Source organism: Heptranchias perlo, chromosome 8, assembly GCF_035084215.1.
Source record: "Heptranchias perlo isolate sHepPer1 chromosome 8, sHepPer1.hap1, whole genome shotgun sequence".
NCBI lineage: Eukaryota > Metazoa > Chordata > Chondrichthyes > Hexanchiformes > Hexanchidae > Heptranchias > Heptranchias perlo.
This window is the reverse complement of record NC_090332.1, coordinates 49645560-49667370: the sequence shown is the minus strand read 5'-3', so window position 1 is coordinate 49667370 and position 21811 is coordinate 49645560. Positions and strand designations below refer to the sequence as shown.

The window sequence follows — 21811 nt, the reverse complement described above, 5'->3', positions numbered from 1 at the left end:
ACGGGTCCTTGATTTAACGTCTCATCTGAAAGAGGAGACTTTAAACTGAGACATTACTAGCTTTCACTATAGCCATAGAACAAGATTCTGTAGCAACATGTGCAAGCCAAGAGTTGCTTTTAAAAGATTGCGACTTGCACTGTCAAAAGAATTCAATAGTAATAGTATTGACCTCCCAAAAAAAGAACAATTTCCACTTATTAAAACCATGAGTTGGGGGAACCATCCCTTCTCCAAAATGAATTTTTTTTTGCTTGCACGAGTGTAGGACTATTTATATTGGTGTGTCAGAGAACTGAATTCCACAGCATATCAGGTACCCATAACAGTTTTGCGACTAAACTTCAAGTTGAAATAAACTGCAAATCAAGTTTAAATAAACTTAAGTAGCAACATCCAAAAATTCCAAGTGTTCCATATTTAGCCATTCCCATGGCTTGGATGAACTGCCAGCATTTGTCCAATTGAGGGTAGTTTTTTTGCCATGTGTTTGCATCCACTAGAAACTGAATCAAGAATGTATTATTTATTATACTCTAAATGACATGGCAGCCAACTGTAGATTTTTGATAAATGTGAAATAAGTGCCTGATTAATTCTTTTGGGTGTTAGTACGTAGTTTAAGAATTTTTGAATCTTTGAACTGACTGTCACGACTCTTTCAAAAACTGAACAAATCCTCCCATACAAATTTTTTATATATAGCAGATAAGACAGAGTAATCACGTCTAACTTAATCTAAAGGTTTAGATAACTGCAATCAAAATAGGACTATAAGAATTGCTAGATGAAAAAAGACCACGGTCCATCTTCTACCATCCTGGTCGTCACATGATACAATGATAATGGAGTTGTTGACTAATCATAGCAATCAATCTCTATCAATTAGTCTACAACAGACTCAAATAGCATGAAGAAAACCTCAGTGGTGGAGAGCTTTGGGAACCATAGGTCCGAAGTCACCTGTTCCTCCTAAGCATGCTACACTTACCACATGCCAGGTCTCAAATTACTCATATACCATATACCAAAATATTATTTTCTGAAAGAAATCTATTTAATTTGCATTTGAATGAATCAATCCTAACTGCTTCCACTGTTTCGCTCAGGTGTCTGTTGCATAGATTTACCACTCACTCATGAAATATTGTTTCCTGGATTAGTTTTGAATTTACCCCCCTTTCAAGTGCCCTCTGGTTTTACTGTTCAGGACAAAGTGAAATAGCTTGTCATGGTCTCCATTATCTAGACTCCTTAGAATCCTAAAAACAGCTATCACCTCTCAACCTTCTCTTTTCCATTGAGAAAATGTCCAATTTACATAATTGCTCCTCATAATCCAATCCCTCCATCCCCTCAATCATTCTGGTTGCTCTCTGCTATATCCTTTCAATAGCTATAAGTCTTTTTGTACTACAGTGACCAGAACTATGCACAGTATTCTAAGTGCGGTCGCACCAATGATTTATAAAGTGGCGGGACGTCACTATTTCGGCTCAATAAATGACCTTTTATTACATCCCAACATCTGATTTGCTTTACTCACTGCTGCCGAGTATTGTTGCGATAGCTTCAATTTATTGTCAATCAGGATCCCCAGATCTCATTTTCTATGCACGTTATTTTCTTCCTATTTAATTAGCAGTCCCTTCATGGATTATTTGTCCCCATGTGAAACACTTCTCATTTCTCTACATTGAATTTCATCTGTCACAAGTTGGGAAACTCCAACCATAAGGGAAAAAAAATCAACCACTTAATTTCAGAAGGCATAAGAGGTAAACAAACCATATAACTGCGTCTTATCCCGCATTCTGGTGGGCGTTGGCACTTCAAATGCATATGGAGGCAGCTGATCATATTCTGCAATGGTAAACCGTCGTCTCTGGTATTCTTGATCAAGAAAAGAATTGGGCGACTCCGAACCCTTTGGTACAGGCCTGATTGGTCCATGCTTGCTAACCTCCTCGTAATCCAGGTCACCCTGATCATTCCTGAATGTTAGGAGAAAGCATTAAATTATTTAATCATCTTTTTGGTTCCATGATCCATAAACAAATTTTAAAACAAAAGTCACAATTAGCTCCATTAATTGAAATGCCATTAAGTTACACATAGCAAAATAAAATTAAGTGAAAAGGAAGAACTTGCATTTATAATTGCACCTGATTGTGTCTCTCAGAAGTCCCAAGTGTTTTATACAAAATAAATTACATTTTGTAATTACTATAGTGTAGGTAAATACAGCAGCCATTGTGTGTTTGAACCCACAATCTTCACACTCAAGTGAGTGCAATGAATGGAACCAAGCTAACACTTAGAGAATAAAGAACCAATAACTAAGATCAAGGCATGTGTTTTCAAACTGAGGTGTGCAAGATCACCAGATTTCTGTCTGTCTAGGGCTGGTATAGTGTGTGTGTCACAAGCATGTCACATTCTGTATTTTAAAAAAAAAATTTACTTCACAAATGTTCCTTCATGGCAATAAAAGATACTGTGCCACAACAGTACTGTTTTGCTTTGGGTAGCTGATACCACATGCTTCAATTTATTGTCAATCAGGATCCCCAGATCTCATTTTCCATGCACATTATTTTCTTCCTATTTAATTAGCAGTCCCTTCATGGATTATTTGTCCCCAAGTGAAACACTTCTCATTTCTCTACATTGAATTTCATCTGTCACAAGTTGGGAAGTTGGGAAACTCCAACCATAAGGGAAATATTGTTTCCTGGATTAGTGACGTTGTCCCGCCACTTTATAAATCATTGGTGCAACCGCACTTAGAATACTGTGCATAGTTCTGGAACCAAGTTAAATTTGTGGGAAAGTCCCTGCACTCTGAAACCAAGAGTGTTTGCATAGTGACAGATACACTGGAATTTCAAAACAGATTGATTTCAATTACTATCATGCTGATTGGGGTGGGGGTTGGTGAGACTGAAGTGCCACATTAAATTTATAAGATTAAAATGAAAGATTATCTGCTATATAGCAATTATGACTTGTTTTATAAACCTGTAAAGCTGATATACTTTTTGATAAAGTAAGAAAGCTATATTACATCAGGTAATATATAGTTTAGCCAATCAACATTACTAAACAAAGTAGTCAGCTGACTGAACGTTGCTAGTTTTGTGACAGCTTTACAATAATTATGCCCATAAAACTGATCATAGCCGAGTCTGAAATTTTGCCAAGGAGTTAGTGCTTTAATGCTCTTTTACAGCTGTGATGAGTAATTGTTAAGATAGTTTTCCATTTTTAAAATTACTCCATTAAATATACAAGACTTGGATCCAAACTTTCAATGTTAAGTATTCCTTTGAAGTTTTTACATTCACTCAGTCACACATTATTTTATTTGCAAGTATTTTCCATGATCCTTGCTTCACAATTTCCATTCTCAAGCTACCTAAATCATTTTCCTTAATTAATAGAATTACATGGAATCTACAGCACAGAAGCAGGCCATTCAGCCCAACTGGTCAATGCCAGTATTTATACTCCACATGAGCCTCCTCCCAGTCTAATTTCCTCTTCCCAACATGTCCCTCTATTTCCTTCTTCCCCAAGGCTCCCTTAAATGCGTTAATGCTATCTGCTTCAACCACTCCATGCGACAATGACTGCCACATTCTCACCACTCTAAAGAAATTAGTCTTAAATTCTTCATTTGATCTGTTAGTAGCGCTCTTACATTTGTGCCCCCTTGTTCTGGAATCATCCCACAAGCGGAAACCGTTTCTGCGTCCACCTTATCAAACTCCTTCATAAGGACATAAGAAATAGGAGAAGGCCATATGGCCCCTCGAGCCTGCTCCGCCATTCAATACGATCATGACTGATCTTCAACCTCAATTCCACTTTCCCACCCGATCTTCGTATCCCTTGATTCCCTTGAATATACTCAACGGCTGAGCATCCACAGCCCTCTCAGCTACAGAATTCCAGATACTTACGACCCTGAGTGAAGAAATTCCTCACCTCAGTCCTAAATTGCTGACCCCTTATCTTGAGTCTATGCTCCCTAGCTCTAGACTCTACAGCCACAGGAAACATCTCTCAGCATCTACCCTGTCAAGCCCATTAAGAATTTTATACATTTCAATGAGATCACCCCTCATTCTTCAAAATTTCATAATTTTAAAGACCTCGCAGATCTTCTATTAGTCTTTCTCCCAAAGAAAAGAGCCCCAGCCTGCTCAATCTTTCCTGATTGTTGTATCCATATTCTGGTAACAACCTTGTAAATCTTTTCTGCACTTTCTCCAGTGCTTTAATATCCTTTTTGTAGTATGGAGACTCAAACTGCACATGGTACTCAAGTACGGTTCAACCAGGGTTCGAAAGAAATTTAAACAGTAGCCGACTGCTTTTGTATGCTATTTCTATCAATATGAACCCCAGTACTTTGCACTCTTTATGGCTTTATCAACTTGTTTTTGCAACTTTTAATGATTTGTGTGTCTGTATTGCCAGATCTTTGCTCATTTATTCATTTTGTTTCTTATTTTCCAGGGAATAAGTAGCCTCCTTATTCTTCCTACCACAATGAATGACCTCACTTTGCTATATTGAATTTCATTTGTCATTTCTGCCCACTGCAAATTTGTTTATGTTTCCTGTATTTTGGTGCAGTCTTCCACATTATTAGCTATAACCCTAATTTGGTATTATCTGTAAATTTCAACACACCTCCAATTTCAGTCAAATCATTAAGTATTTGGTAAACAGCAGTGGTCCCAGCACGGATCCCTGTTGGACAGCACTTTCTCCTTTCTGCCAGTCAGAGAAACTTCCCTTAACTCCTACCTTCAGTTTTGTAGCCATCTTTCATTCCATGCTGCTACCTGGCTCCACATACCCTGAACGTTATCAGTCTCTAATGTAGCACCTTTCTGAAGGCCTTCTGAAAGTTCATGCATACCACATCCACTGCATTGTCCTTGTCCACTCTTACTGCTTCAAAGAATTCAATAAAGTTAGCTTTACATTATCTTCCTTTCAGGAATCCATGCTTTATTATATTCTCAGTCTCAAGGCATTTGATTCAACTCGCATTCTTAATTCAGACATGCATCATTTAAATGCACCGGCTTTCCAAGGACTTGAGAGGATTCCTAAGTAACAGTTAAAAAGATAGCTCCACACTGGCAATCTGGTCATATACCACAATATTTTACAATTAGTACTTGCAGATAAGCCTAGATCCTATCTCTGTTGCAGCGCTGTTCAATAGAATATCGTTGACAAGCCACAGGTGTAGCTACGGCGACACCACATAATACAGGCATTTACTTAAACATCTACCACCATTCAGTGCCGTCTTCATCACCGAAGTTTAGAATTCTGGCATGACAGCACATTTTAGCACAGCTTCTAGGTTTTTGTCCAGCTGTTATGAGCGGGAATTCGACTTCTGTAAGCAGGCAAAGGGACGTCTGGTAAGTGGGAGGCTTTCAAAAGTGTGTTAACCAGGGTTCAGGGTAAGCACATTCCTTATAAAGTGAAAGGCAAGGCTGGTAGAAGTAGGGAACCTTGGATGACTCGGGAGATTGAGGCCCTAGTAAAAAAGGAGGAATATGACATGCATAGGCAGCTGGGATCAAGTGGATCCTTTGAAGAGTATAGAGATTGCCGGAGTAGAGTTAAGAGAGAAATCAGGAGGGCAAAAAGGGGACATGAGATTGCTTTGGCAGATAAGGCAAAGGAGAATCCAAAGAGCTTCTACAAATACATCAAGGGCAAAAGAGTAACTAGGGAGAGAGTAGGGCCTCTTAAGGATCAACAAGGTCATCTATGTGCGGAACCACAAGAGATGGGTGAGATCCTAAATGAATATTTCACATCAGTATTTACGGTTGAGAAAGGCATGGATGTTAGGGAACTTGGGGAAATAAATAGTGATGTCTTGAGGAGTGTACATATTACAGAGAGGGAGGTGCTGGAAGTCTCAACACGCATCAAGGTCGATAAATCTCCGGGACCTGATGAAATGTATCCCAGGACGTTATGGGAGGAAATTGCAGGTCCCCTAGCAGAGATATTTGAATCATCGACAGCTACAGGTGAGGTGCCTGAAGATTGGAGGGTAGCAAACGTTGTGCCTTTGTTTAAGAAGGGCAGCAGGGAAAAGCCTGGGAACTACAGACCGGTGAGCCTGACATCTGTAGTGGGTAAGTTGTTAGAGGGTATTCTGAGAGACAGGATCTACAGGCATTTGGAGAGGCAGGGACTGATTAGGAACAGTCAGCATGGTTTTGTGAGAGGAAAATCATGTCTCACGAATTTGATTGAGGTTTTTGAAGGGGTAACCAAGAAGATAGATGAGGGCTGTGCAGTAGACGTGGTCTACATGGACTTTAGCAAAGCCTTTGACAAGGTACCGCATGGTAGGTTGTTACATAAGGTTAAATCTCACGGGATCCAAGGTGAGGTAGCCAATTGGATACAAAATTGGATTGACGACAGAAGACAGAGGGTCGTTGTAGAGGGTTGTTTTTCAAACTGGAGGCCTGTGACCAGCGGTGTGCCTCAGGGGTCGGTGCTGGGTCTGCTGTTATTTGTTATTTATATTAATGATTTGGATGAGAATTTAGGAGGCATGGTTAGTAAGTTTGCAGATGACACCAAGATTGGTGGCATTGTGGACAGTGAAGAAGGTTATCTAGGATTGCAACGGGATCTTGATAAATTGGGCCAGTGGGCCGATGAATGGCAGATGGAGTTTAATTTAGATAAATGTGAGGTGATGCATTTTGGTAGATCAAATCGGGCCAGGACCTACTCCGTTAATGGTAGGGCGTTGGGGAGAGTTATAGAACAAAGAGATCTAGGAGTACAGGTTCATAGTTAGTTGAAAGTGGAGTCACATTTAGATAGGGTAGTGAAGAAGGCATTCGGCATGCTTGGTTTCATTGGTCAGAACATTGAATACAGGAGTTGGGATGTCTTGAAGTTGTACAGGGCATTAGTAAGGCCACACTTGGAATACTGTGTACAGTTCTGGTCACCCTATTATAGAAAGGATATTATTAAACTGGAAAGAGTGCAGAAAAGATTTACTAGGATGCTACCGGGACTTGATGGTTTGACTTATAGGGAGAGGTTAGATAGACTGAGACTTTTTTCCTTGGAGAGTAGGAGGTTAAGGGGTGATCTTATAGAAGTCTATAAAATAATGAGGGGCATAGATAAGGTAGATAGTCAAAATCTTTTCCCAAAAGTAGGGGAGTCTATAACGAGGGGGCATAGATTTAAGGTGAGAGGGGAGAGATACAAAAGGGTCCAGAGGGGCAATTTTTTCACTCAAAGGGTGGTGAGTGTCTGGAACGAGCTGCCAGAGGCAGTAGTAGAGGCGGGTACAATTTTGTCTTTTAAAAAGCATTTGGACAGTTACATGGGTAAGATGGGTATAGAGGGATATGGGCCAAGTGCAGGCAATTGGGACTAGCTTAGTGGTATAAACTGGGCGACATGGACATGTTGGGCCGAAGGGCCTGTTTCCATGTTGTAAACTTCTATGATTCTATGATTCAGTCACTGCTGAGTATAGTTAGTCATATAACCACATACAATGTTGAGCCGCGCATGGAAAGCAGCTTGGCGACTGCAATTCTGAAAAGCAGATATTCATCCTTAGTCAGGCATTTTGCCACAGGTTCAGCACAAAGTAAGCCTCATTCATGAATCCATGTTGCAGAGTCTCGACCAATCATGGCAGATGCACCTGTGGTGATCAAGACCAGATTGTCCAAGTTCAGCTCAAACCTTTTCATGACAACTTTTGCAGCAGCCAAAATGTCAGGACTACATGTAAGGTCTTTCAGTCCCATAAGCACGAACAGCTCTTCTCTTAACAAATCATATCATCATACCCAGAACACTAACTGGACAATGCTGCGAATGTCTCAGGATTCATCAAGCGCAAGTGAAAATGCAAGACGATCTTCAATGCTGCCAGATAGATCCATCAAACGACAACAAGCTATCTGATAACTCAAATGCAGTTCTTCAATTATCTGCAGCATACAGTTTCTGATTTTCGGTTCTTAGTTCTCCAGTAAAGTGTCCATGGCTGTCACTGTCTCTCCATCAGAAAACAGTTTCTTATTTTCGCATCTGAATCCAAGCAATTTTGTAACTGGTCAAAGTTACAAGTTTCAAAGATGAGAAATTGCTTCAGAACCATTTTCCGGTGATTGAAAGTTTGGTTTCATTTGAGAAATTTCATGCACTCTTTCGATTTCCTGCAAATCGATTGGAAATGTTCTCTCAAGTTGAGAATGGTCATGTTTGAAATTTTCTTCAAATTATCCACCTTATTCTCAGGAAACAACTTTGTGCAGAAAAGGCAAAGTGGTTTCGCATCATTTTCCAGAACAGCAAACTGAATTTCCTATTCATAGCAAAATCTTATTATCGCACAGATGCTGAAAGAACACACAATTTTTTTTGTTCTATCCTACTGAACGTGGCTGAATTAGAAGCCCTGTCCTATTCTCAATCTTGATTTATGCCTATTAAAAAAAAAACAAATCTTTATCAATGAAACCAGACAGAAATCCCAATTTGCACCGTCAGGTAAGTGGAAGTCCACACAGGTCAATGCACAGAGAATCACTTTGCTTGCTGGCCTGAGGCTTCATCACAAGATACATAATTTAATCTCTCCCATAGAAACCAGCTTATGGAGGCAAGTGACAGGCTGTAGTCTCTGCTGGGTGACTCTAGCATGCACGTACTGGAATTAGTGGACAGATAATTTACTAATCAGAATCAGCAGTGCTTTGAATTCCAAAGTCACACCAGATTAGTAATTCTCAGTCTTCTTTGAGGACAGACTGTGAAGGTAGAAATTTGGTTCCCAAAATTTATCTTGAGCTCTGACTGGCAGATACAAACTGGATTCATATCATAGACAACTTATTGTTCCTCTCCCTCCCCCACCTCCTGAATGCAGCAAATATAGTTTATGATTCAGTGGGCTGTGACAACTTTCTATCTTCAAGTTTTTCCACAAGTGTTAGCAAGGTTTTAAATAATGGGAGGGGGGTCTCAGAGCTGTGCTTATCTTGTCCATTTTTTGTTCACTTTTCTGACTGAGGATGCTAAGACCAATGGTGCACTGTCAGAAGGGTGAAGACTGGTTAATAGAATAGACCAGAAATCAAATTTGTGATCTTCCTGGTTTGTACAGCTTTGTTCACACACTATCTTCAATGTCATCACAAAGCAATTCCCACTTCCCAGCAATACTGAAGATAGCGTTGTAAGCAGGGCCCATGACAAATCAAGGTAGCTCTCCAGAGCTGACTGTCAACTCCATCAACAGGGCCTAAACTACAGAATGCATATCACTGTCTAAACCTGGTTTTAAATAACTAGACTGTTCAGTGCAGTATGTATTGCAACGTGACTACATCGCCACCAAGCAAATCCCCAGGATGCCAGATCATGCTTTGGAGCTGCCTTTGTGATTGGGGCCAAAAACTCGTGACTCACTCAGAGTTCCGTCAATGAAGTATAAATACAAGTTGAGTGTCACACCAAGTGTAACATTTACCCACTGAACCAAGTTTGGGGGAGGAGGAAGCAATGTGGGGAGAGGAAAACAAAAATTAATGTCACAAGACTTCCACTTTGTCTTCAAATGCCACTTCAAATTATCGAGCATATCTATTGTACAAGGGTGAAGGAAGTCTGGCATAGTGGTCTCATTTACTACTGTACTGTATTCACCAGGCCGGGGTTGAAATACTAGTTTCATGAATGTACTGTCATGTCAGGGTTACAGGATATATTTTCGCCAATAGAACTCTGCATGCTTGTTTACACTCTACTATAAAAAGGAGGAAAGAATCAAGCTCAAATCCAGGTCAGGTTTCTACAGTTTATCTCTGATTCATATGATTACATCAATAGCATTCTTTAACCACGATAAAGTGATCAAAGTTAGGGTTAGGTATCCAAATGGTTAACTGGTAGCATCTGACTGAAGAAGCATATTTTCTTATGGCTTTTCCAAATTCAGCACTAACACTAAGCCTCAAATATGAAATGTTAATTTTCCCTGTGTGGACCCATTACAGTTTTATATGCCAGCTTTAACAATACAAGAAGCCCTTTGTTCTGAGATTGCATGGGTTTTTCATACCGTGGAGTATATGGAACAGCTGGTGGTGGTGGGATGTACAGATCCTTAATAGCAGGTTTTTCTTTCTTTTGCGACATTTCCATTGTGCTGGCTGTTGATTGAGTTGCGGTCTGTGAAGGGCTGGTCTAGAGAGAAAAACAAAGATGTGCTAAACTAGTTAACGGTAAGACTCGTTTTGTGGGGTAAGGGGGGGGGGGGGGGGAAGAGGGGGAAATGGAGAAGTAAGGAAGCAGGTTCAAATGAGTGTAATAACATGCAGCTTATTCCACACCAGTACCTGACTGGATGACAGCCAAGGACAGGAAGTATTTCACAACTTCCTCCACATCTGTTGGACAGTTCCAGCTGTCAAACATTTGCTTTTTCTTCAGAACCGTGCAATATTTCTACAAGTTGCTGTTGCTGATTACAGTGTGAAATTAAATCAATTTTAACCATAAGATATTTCTACACTGTCCTACTGGATTAAAAATAAAATGGTGCATTTCCCCAAAAGATCAGTTCTAGAAATGCCACTTGGATTTTCATTTTTTTTTTTTTTTAAAGAGAGCTTCACATTGCTGTAGCATCTTTCTTAATTAGAAAAACCCTCTCAAGCTTAAAAGAACAAACTTGCATTTATATAGCGTCTTTCACTACTTTAGGACGTCTAAAAGCATTTTACAGCCAATGAAGTACTTTTAAAGTAGAGTCACTATTGTAATGTGGGAAATGTGGTGGCCCTTTTTGGCACATAGCAAGCTCCCACAGTGAAATAAATGATTAGATCATCATTTAGCTGATCTTGTGAGATGGCACAATATTGAGAGCAAGCACTGGCACCTGTAAATAATACCAAGGAGAATGCATTTGTAAACTTTTTTTTTTGAACAGTGCCTTTATTACCTGCACAGCTGGTGGTTTCCAGCGCATGTTTTTCAGAGGAGCAGGAGTAAAGTTGCATGTGCTTGCTGGACGTTTTTTCAATAAAAGCACCACACCTGCAGGGTCTTCACGAAGTTTTCCAACAAGATTTTTCAACTGCCATCCAACCTTTTAACACAGTGGAACCAGATTAAATTACTAAACAATTTTTGAGTTGCTTTAAATTGGTTTAAGTGATGCTAATTTTCTGTAAGAAACCCTAAACATTTAGCTTTATTATGCAAAAGCATGAAATATATTATTTATTACATCAAAAATTGGATGGCACAGACATGGATTTTTGAAAGTGCTGTATGAAATGATTAGAACCTTATTAGCCTATTTACTCTTCCAATCCATTCCTGGTTATTATTTTCCACAACAAAACTAAAAAACAAGAAAAACCTGAACCCCAAATGGTGAAGTGCCCAGCAATAAAAAAGCTGTTCGTTCAGTAGCATTTTGAGGTCCTGATACACAAAGTCCTTGCAGATCTTTTGGGATGCATCTGCTTCACCCATAAATTGCACAAAGAATTTTAAAAGATTTAAAATTGCGAAATCCTATTTGCAACGTTTCTGTGCTTCCTGCAATACCAGAGAGCACTACAAATGAATATACATGCTGTTTTGCTCATGCCAAGTTCTTGAATTACATTTTCAAATGGTGAATGCTGCAAGGCTGTCAATCATGACCTCATTTTATTTCAGCTGTTCATATAGTCCTAGGAAACAAAATGCTTCAATGTGGTTCTGAAACAATTTGATTTAGATTGCAATACGTAGATAAGTTAATGAAGGAATAATTTTGTTATATTTTGACCATTGAGGAAATTAACAGCCTATTCGGACAATAAACAATTCAGAAGACATTTTTTTACATTTTTGTCACATTTTAACAATATCCTTTTATTGAATAACAAAGCAACAAGGGCAATGCTGTGGATGTGGTATACATGGACTTTCAGAAAGCCTTCAATAAAGGTGCCACAAGAGAGACTGACGACAAAGGTCATGGTGTGTGAAGTCGGGGGCCAGAAGCAGAATGAATTGAAATATAGTTACAAAACAGAAGAGTGGAGCTAAGGAAAGTTTCTCGAACTGACAAAGTGGAGAAACTGTTTCCACTTGTGGGCAAGTACAGAACAAGGAGGCAAAAACGAGAAAGCCGCTGACAGATCAGGTTTAGTGGAACTTGCCGCTATACAAAACCCTGGTTAGACCACACCTGGAGTACTGTGAGCAGTTCTGGGCACCGCACCTTCGGAAGGACGTATTGGCCTTGGAGGGAGTGCAGCGTAGGTTTACTAGAATGATACCCGGACTTCAAGGGTTAAGTTACGAGGAGAGATTACACAAATTGGGGTTGTATTCTCTCGAGTTTAGAAGGTTAAGGGGTGATCTGATCAAAGTTTGTAAGATATTAAGGGGAACAGATAGGGTGGATAGAGAGAAACTTTTTCCGCCGGTTAGGGATTTTAGGAGTCGGGGGCACAGTCTATAAATTAGAGCCAGACCTTTCAGGAGCGAGATTAGAAAACATTTCTACACACAAAGGGTTGTAGAAGTTTGGAACTCTCTTCCGCAAACGGCAATTGATACTAGCTCAATTGCTAAATTTAAATCTGAGATAGATAGCTTTTTGGCAACCAAAGGTATTAAGGGATATGAGCCAAAGGCAGGTATATGGAGTTAGATCACAGATCAGCCATGATCTTATCAAATGGCAGAGCAGGCTCGAGGGGCTGAATGGCCTACTCCTGTTCCTATGGAGTGATTGCAGCAGATAGCACTGATGCTTTTTTTTGGGGGGGAGGGGGGGGGTGGGGGAGGAGGCTTGATGCATATATGAGGGAGAAGGGAATAGAGGGATACAGGGACAGGCTGGGAGGAGGCTCGTGTGGAGTACAAACACTGACATAGATCAGTTGGGCCAAATGGGCTGTTTCTGTGCTGCAGATTCTATGTCATTTACACACACTATTCTACTAGTGTGGATTTCTAATGTAGAATGTGCACATAGGTTAATATGTTGTTGTTTCAGGAATGCCAATTTCTAGTGACTTGTAACTAAAGCAGTTTTCTGACTTCACACAGTAAATAACATCCATCCAAACCCTGTACCCTTACTGTGTAAAGTCAGAAATGAGAACACAGTCCATGTCCTACCACCATGTTCATACATAACTGCTCCCAAGCCAACTTTTATTCATACGACAATATAGTCATTTGGATAGTTTGCATCTCAATAGGAACAGCATGTGTCCAAGGGAAAATACAAATTTATGGAGCTGAGCAGGGAAAGCACAGCCAACTAAACATTATAAAGCTCAGGTGAGCAGTGCAGTCAAATTGAGTTGGGTGTATGAGTTCCAGGAGCCCATTTCCCACTCCTTTGCTGTGTGGTCTGTGGAATGAGTCTTGAGCACTACAGGGCAATGGAGGTAAAGTTGGAGGGAGCACTTGATCCACATACCAGCTTAAATTTCTTGCAAAACCATAGCCCAAAACAGCCAGCCAAAAAGAGATCACTGACTAGCAAATCAGAAGGAAAATCTCAATTTTTCTTTTCCCCCGTTCTCCCCACCCCCTCCCAAATCCCTTGGCAAAGGCACTGAGGCCAACTGTAACAGCTGAATTTCTGCCCTGACTCAGATCAGTTAAATTAGTTCACGTCAATAATTCAACCTTGGATCATCCTGGTCTATGGTTCATTACATTAGGCACTGTATTCAACCACCAAGTTGTCAGGAGCTCTTGTTCTTTTTTGTAAGATACAAATTAGGAAAATACATAAATTAGGCAGATATTTAAGGATGCCAATGAATGGCTACAAAGTGGCAAAATGTAAGTTTGTGCCTGTAATGCAAAACATGGCACATTCAAAGCTGCCTGAAGGTCAAAACGGCAACTTTCTGCACCACTGAGATTAAACAAAAGATTGAGCCACCCAATGCTGTCCTCCAGCACCAGTAAGATGCCAGGCAGGTCATCAGTACCCTGGTCTCTACCATTATTTATTTCACCTCCCTCTGCAAGAAAATGATGCATTCCACATAAAGCCGACCATCATTATTTACTCCATAAATCTGTAACAAAAACAAAATCTGTAGGATGGCACAGGTTTCATCAATAGGTTACCTGAAGTCACCCATTGTTCAAAACATAAGACTTATTGCTCTGGTGACAGTGGAATTTTACACAACCCTTTCTGAAATCAAAAGGAGAGCTGTGTTTTGGGATTCTTTCACTGTAATCTAATGCTATCCAGATAGAAAAACTACCATTGAAAACACTACAATCAAGAATTTTTCAGACAGCTTTAGATCAGCTGATAAGCTTGCTCTTAAATCTTCAGTTTAAATGCAGAGCCATTATCAGTTTCAACAGGTTTAAATAAATGTGAGTCATCTGCTCAGTACTTACTACAGTCTGTTGATTCACCTGAATCACTTCATCACCAGCATGAATCTTTCGTGATCTATCAGCAGGCGACTGCAAAACAGAGAAGGGAAAATTTAAAACAAACACATATTCACGACTGACACCTTGATTTAGTGAGGTTACTCCTATGCCACAAAAATTACCAACACTGATAGCATGCCAGAATTTTCACAAGTTCCCTTTCTATATTTAACTTTGCTGATTTACAGTTCAGTTCTGCTCTTCACAGTAGCACAATTAAAAGACAAAAATATGTTAACCAGGTGATATTTCAAGCCACTGGTTACCTGGCAGACATTCTAGGCTCATTGGTACCAGACAGAAATTATTGCTGGAGGAGAGTTTGAGTCATGTTACTCTAGAGTTATGTAACCAAATACAACTAAAGTCTTTACAAATATTCCATTTCAGAACAAAACATTTCCTGTTGTAAAGTTTTTTAAAACTTTAAAAAGTGACTATTCAAAAGGTACTGACTAAGCTTCGATCCCCCAAATAGCTTCATTGATATTTTTGTACTAAAAGCTGTTGTATTGCAATTAGAAAACTATTGAGCAAACACGGTTAAGAGTCTACAGACCATTTCAGAGCTGCATTCTCATTTCAACTACGTGCCATCATTTTTGCGAAAAGTTTAGAGCAGCATCAGCAAGGCTTGGTATCAGGACCCACCCCCCCACACTCACCAAAATACCTGAACCATCTGCATGGAAAAGGAATGAACAAAGGCAAGCTAACTCGGGCCCCAGCAGCCACGTGTACTTCCAAGAGTGGATTGGAACCATCTTTTGCTCTGATCAGCAGTCGGTCCACAGACTGATAGGCACCTGCGACCATTTCGAGTTGGCCTCGGTGGCCAGAGTGAACCGAAGAGTGAGGCAATGTTCTTTGGCAAGTGCCAGACCTGATCCTTTGCCCCCTTCACTGTCAAGTCCAACTACCTGGCAATGCTGGAGATCCAGTTTGGGGGGCCCCTGGCCTGCACCAAAAACTGGGAGGAGAGGGTCACCAAGGTCAAGCAAAAGCTTGGGATGTGGGTGGGGCGCTCCCTCTCCATAACCAGCAAGAATCTGGAGATACTCATGGTGTTGCTTTAGGTAGCCAGGGTCTGGCCCATTCCCACAACGCTGCCATCACAGTCACCCGAGCTATCTTCCACTTTGTCTGGAGATCCAAGGTAGCATGTGTTTGCAGGGTCACCACGTACAAGTCCCCAGACAAAGGAGGGGGGTTGAGGAAAGAACATCCCCAATGCCGCTCTGATCCTGATGGCCACCTTTGTGTGTGGCTGCCTCAGGATGTGTGCAGAGCCCCAGTACGCAAACACCAAGTGTCACTACATGCTGAATTTCTACCTGTGCAACACACTGAGAAGGCTGGGTCTGGCCACGCTGGCCGAGCAGACACAGGACGTCCCAACCAGCTGGACCGTATTCCACCACCTGTCCCAGGTGGAGAAGTTCCTGAGGAGGAACCTCTTCGACCACAAGGCTGTCAGACAGTGGTCAACACGGAGCATCCTGAGTCTTGCAAGGGAAGGAGAGGGTGTATCCGATCGGGCAGTTCCCCAACCAGACAGTCGATGCCATTTGGCAGAATGTCTCATCGCCAGAACTGACCAACAGGCACCAGGATGTAGCCTGGATGATGGTGAGAAAGGCCCTCCCAGTGCAGTCCTTCCAACACGCACACAGAATCTTAGCGCCACCGCGAGCTGCCCTCGAGGCTGCGGCAGGGAGGAGAATGTCTTCCATCTCCTGATGGGCTGCCCCTTCGGTAGAGGGTGTGGAGAGAGATGCGTTGGTATCTGTCCCAGTTCATCCCCAACAGTTCGGTAACACAAAAGGATGTGCCCTACGGGCTGTTCCCCGGGATGCACACCGAGACAGATATCAACTGCAGCTGGAACTCCATCAACTCGGTAAAGGAGGCCCTTTGGTCTGCCCGAAACCTGCTGGTCTTCCAGCTGAAGGAGTTGTCCATGACAGAGTGTTGCTGACTGGCACACTCCAAGGAGGTGCGGCCTACGCAAAGGCTCTGTAGGTAAAGGCCACCTCACCTTGTGTGGTACAGCATGTATAAGATATGTACTGTGTTTAAATTGTAATAATGAGAACATAGTGTATACGATCTGCACTGTATTGCTTTGAACTGCCTTGCTTGAAATAGTGTCTTTTTACTTGAACTGTGCATACCTTTAAATTTTATGAAATAAAGCATATTTTGAAATTAAAAAAAAAGATCTGAGCCATGTAGAAGGAAAGGTCCCTGCTTCAATCTGCAGCATGTGCTGTTTTAAGTGATCTCAATTGGGTGGTGGTAGGGGTGTTGCTGCAATTGGATTAGGTGATTCAGAGCTGTGGCCGGGGTGGGGGGGGGGGGCCTGTTGAAACGAAAAGCCAGGGCTCATGCTCATGACTGCCATCCAATGAGCCGCATGGTGGAAAGTGCACTTGTGGATATCAATGGCTGTGATGGCACGAACTCCCCTGCCATCCTACAACCAGCCTGCCACATGCTGTTAGCACACGTGGCCAGTGGGGGGGGGGGGGGGGGGGGGGGTGAGGGTGGCGGCGGAGTGAAAGGGAGGAGCACTCTGAAAATTGATTATAAACGTGTACTTAAAAACAATCTCCATCCTCAAACTCGCTTGCTTTCAGATAGAAATCTTAAAAGTTCAAGCATTATAAAACATTACAAACATTCATAATTAAATACCTCACCATTTATTAAAATAGACTATGGTAAAATAAAAATTGAAAAAACAGGATAGGTTTTCGGTTATGTGGAGAGACTAGAGGAGTTGGGGTTGTTCTCCTTAGAGCAGAAAAGGTTATGGGGAGATTTAATAGGTGTTCAAAATCATGAAGGGTTTTGATAGAGTAAATAGGGAGAGACTGTTCCCACTGGCAGAAGGGTCAGTAACCAGAGGACACAGATTTAAGGTAATTGGCAAAAGAACCAGAGAGGAGATTAGGAGATTTCTTTTTAAATAAACTCAGATCAACATAACGCGCTGTGATACATTGCTTGAAAGGGTGGTGGAAGCAGATTCAATAATAATTTTCGAAAGGGAATTGTATAAACACTTAAGGGGAAAATTTTGCAGGGCTATGGGGAAAGAATTGGGGAGTGAGACTAATTAGATAGCCCTTTCAAAGAGCCGGCACAGGCACGATGGGCCGAATGGCTGCCTTCTGTGTTATATCATTCTTTGATTCTAGGTATATTTGTATATTTAATTAGAAAATCTTGAGATTGCTATGTACGTTAAACCAGCTGTTTAATATACAGCCCAGAACCAGTATTGTTTTCAATAAATGGCAGTTACTACTGTGATATGAAGCATCTAAGGAAGCTAGTTTTTGCAGCAATGCTACTGGGTTACAGTCTTCCTCTTGGCCAAGTACCAACAGAGCAATCAATTATAACAAAAACCTGCACATGATTTCAAATTCTACAGCAAGGGCAGAAAAACAAATCGTGGCTCAGCAAGAACATCTGGGTAGAGATCACGAACACAAAAGTTGCAAGTCGTACAGGCAACAGGCAAAGACAAAGGCATCACTGCAACACAAAATCACCTTTTACAGGAATAAGCCTAGCCAACAATTAAAGGATTCCACATAGGTTTCAGCCACCGGACTCACCTTGAGGAAATCTACTTTCATGGTGACCAGTCAGATGAAACATTTGAAGACTTATTAGAATAACTAGTCTGGGAATAATTGATGCTGATATTGGGCACCCAAAAGAAATAGCCATGAACACACCAATTGCATCTGAGCAGCAAACTGCTCCTCTTCTCTGCTGATTTAAATCAAACACTAATTGCGCAATACTGGCCTGGAAATGCTATCCCTCAGTTTCCCTCAATTTGGAGAAACAGCCATCCACCCCAGTTTGCTGAAACTGGAATCATAAAAGGAGTGGATAAAATTAAGCCTGTTCATCATTCAGTGGCATCATTTGAAGGGCCACTTTTGTATTTTAAGCAATTAAATTTTTTTTTGTGGTTTTACCATAAATCTGTAGGTCCTTGGTACGATGATATGCAGTTTGATGAATTGTACATGCCTACTGCAAAAATAATTATTCCCCTCAACTTTAAAATAAGCTTTTGGAAATTCATCAATCCAGGATACATTTGGAGGTCTCAAATCCAGAGCCCATACTCAATCCAAAATTGCTTAAATTAAACAGATAATTCAATTTTCTAGAACTAAATGCCTGTCAAATGCTTCAAAATGATTAGAGAATTCAAATTTTTTAGCATAAAAAAAATGACAATCAATGGTAGATTATATTGGAACACCAGCAGCTCAAAACCTACCACTAGATTTACCACAGCCATACATGCCATGGGTTACTGTTATCTGTACAGAGATACAACTCCTGTAGTCCTGAGTTGTAATAAGTAGTCTTTGAGTAAAGCTCATGGTACATTATTTTGAAGATACAAATTAGAACCCCTTCCCCCTCCCAAAAAGCACACACTTTAATATTACAACCACTGTTGGGTGGTTCATTGTTTTGAAAAGAAAGCAGTTAGCAACTGCACTTAACCAGCTGCAATGTTCATGCCACTGGTAGGAATTAGATATTAGTGCTGACTGTGTGGCCAAGTTCATTTATCATTTAGAGAAAAAGAGACAGGCCTGAGTATACACAGGCTAAACATGTAGCTAGCTAACTTAAAAGGTGTTTCAGAAGTCATTTCTACAGTTTAATCAAGATGATCTTTTGGATTCTCTTAACTGCAAGATTTTGGCCACGGCAGGTGCCGTTAAATAGACAACACTATAAACTGACCACCTCTCGCTGGCCATCATGACTGGTCTCTATGTAATAGTATTGAATTACTGACTTAATAATGAGATACATATGGCAACACACATCCTTTTCTTCATTTCGACCTCATCCAAGATCAAATCAGTCTAATGAACAGAAGCAATCTGGTCACACATTGACACTACTTGCCCTTACTGACACAATATTCACTGAGCACCAATATTGCTGCTGTTTGCAGGACACATGCCAACTAATGAAGCACACGCTCTTACAACCCATCCTTACTAGTCACAAGTCTAGACAAGCAGGAAAACCAAAACATTCAGTCCAAGTCAAAAAGAAAAATTGAGAAAAAAAACTCCCATTTACCTTCCCTTGTTAGATTTTTCCTTATCTCGAATTTCACCTCCCCACCCTTACGAAACAAAATTCTGTAAACTATATTATCCCAATCATGGATGTATATATGGGTAGACCAGGTTGGCTTCTTTTCCACCCCCTTTTTTCTGTCACTGCCAATTTGCCTCCATTCCAAAGCCACAATCAAGAACCAATAACCTCAACAAAACTTACCTGCCCAACCGCTATTAATATTCCTAAATACATATTAATCACTGTAATGGTAATGTTGGCAAGTACAGATACAGATCAAGCTCTCAGCTTAATAATGAACAACTTGTCTCCATAGTGCATCTCACATCACCAGTTTCAGTGTTCTCTCGTACCAGACCTATATATTTCAGGGCTCTGATTGTAGATGCAGGCCAGAGGACTGGAGAGTAGTCAATGTAGTACACATTTTTAAAAAGGGAGACAGCGCTAATTAAAGGCCGGGTAATTAAAGGCCAGTTAACTTAATATCTGTGGTAGGAAAACTTATTTATTTATTTTTTATTAAGAGTCCTCAATTAAGGATGAAGTTACCACGTGTCTAGATAAAGAGAAAATAGTTAGAAGCAGCCAGCACAGATTTCAAAAAGGGACGATCATGCTAGACAAACCTCAGAATTGTTTGAAGAGGCAACAAACTTGGTAGGATGGAGGAAATGCAGTGGATGTAGAGTTCGTGGGTCTCTTATCAGCGGCTGTGCCTTCAGCTGCCTAGACCCTTAGCTCTGGAATTCCCTCCATTGACCTCTCCCTCCTCCTTTAAACCTACTACTTAGAACAACTTTTGGTCACCTATCCTAATATCTCTGCAGCTCGGAGTCAAATTTTGTCTGTTAATGCTGCTGTGAAGCGCCTTCGAATGTTTTTACTGCATTAAGAAAGGTGCTATATAAATGCAAGCTTTTGTTACTGAAGAAATTTGACAAGATACCACACAGGAGATTACTAGAGAGGATTAAGAGGTATAGAATTAGGTGTTAGTGGGGATGGGTGGGGGAAAAGAGAGAACTTGATTAAAAAATTGGTTAGGAAAGGAAAAAAACAGTAGGAGTTAGGATGGTTTTTCAGAGTGGTTGGAAGTGGGTAGTGGTATCACATGGTTCAGTTCTGTGGCCACTTCTGTTTACTGTACATATCAGTGATTTGAATATAGACCTAGAGGGAGGGATGTGGAAACTTGCAGATGATACCAAAATAGGAAACTTGTAAACAATTTTACAACACCAAGTTATAGTCCAACAATTTTTATTTGAAATCTACAAGCTTTCGGAGGCTTCCTCCTTCCTCAGGTAAATGTTCAGGAGCTCCTCGAGGCCTACGCATTTATACATATAGAACAATACATGGTGTTTACAGACTGCCCCTGCAACTGCCCGTTGCCAAGGCAATCACCGTGTTCAGACAGAGAGGTGTCACCTGCAGAACCCCCGAATACACATTCAACAAAAAAAAACAGGAAAAAAGAGAGGCAGAAACATCCGGAAGGCAGAGAAAGCCAGCAAATGACCCATTATATTAAAAACAGATAGCTTTTGTTCGCTGGTGGGGTAACGTGTAGCGTGACATGAACCCAAGATCCCGGTTGAGGCCGTCCTCACGGGTGCAGAACTTGGCTATCAATTTCTGCTCGACGATTTTGCATTGTCGTGTGTCTCCAAGGCGGCCTTCGAGACACGACAACGCAAAATCGTCGAGCAGAAACTTTTTCCACTGGTGGGGGAATCTATGAGAAGGGAACATAACCCTAAAATTAGAGCCAGTCCATTGAGGAGAGAAGTTAGGAAACACTTCTTCATGCAAAGGATGGTATAAGTGTGGAACTCTCTCCCACAAAAAGCAGTAGATGCTAGCACAATTTTTGCTAGCCAAGGGTATTAAGGGATATGGAGCTAGAATACAGATCAGCCATGATCTCATTCAATGGCAGAACAGGCTCGAGGGCTGAATAGCCTACTCCTGTTCCTATGCAAGTTCCTCTCATCCATGAGATTGACGGACGTGCTTCCCTGATCCCATTCCTACTAAAATACTGGCCACTCAACGTCCCTTCCTGGCTCCCATGCTAGCCATTATAAATACTTCCCTCCCCTCTCCCTTTCAAAACCATCATCATCCCTCTTCT

The 21811-nt window shown here is 41.0% G+C and overlaps 1 protein-coding gene across 1 annotated transcript in view; it reads right to left on the bottom strand.

The window, feature by feature from the left end:
- The window catches only part of LOC137324827 (connector enhancer of kinase suppressor of ras 3-like), a 319399-nt gene that overhangs the window by 171339 nt on the left and 126249 nt on the right, over positions 1–21811 (bottom strand). Inside the window, exons 8-11 of the mRNA XM_067989554.1 lie at positions 14491–14559; positions 11048–11194; positions 10163–10287; positions 1789–1994 (exon numbers count right to left, since the gene is read on the bottom strand). Coding sequence (XP_067845655.1) covers positions 1789–1994; positions 10163–10287; positions 11048–11194; positions 14491–14559 — 547 coding nt within the window. The remainder of the gene's footprint in view (positions 1–1788; positions 1995–10162; positions 10288–11047; positions 11195–14490; positions 14560–21811) is intronic.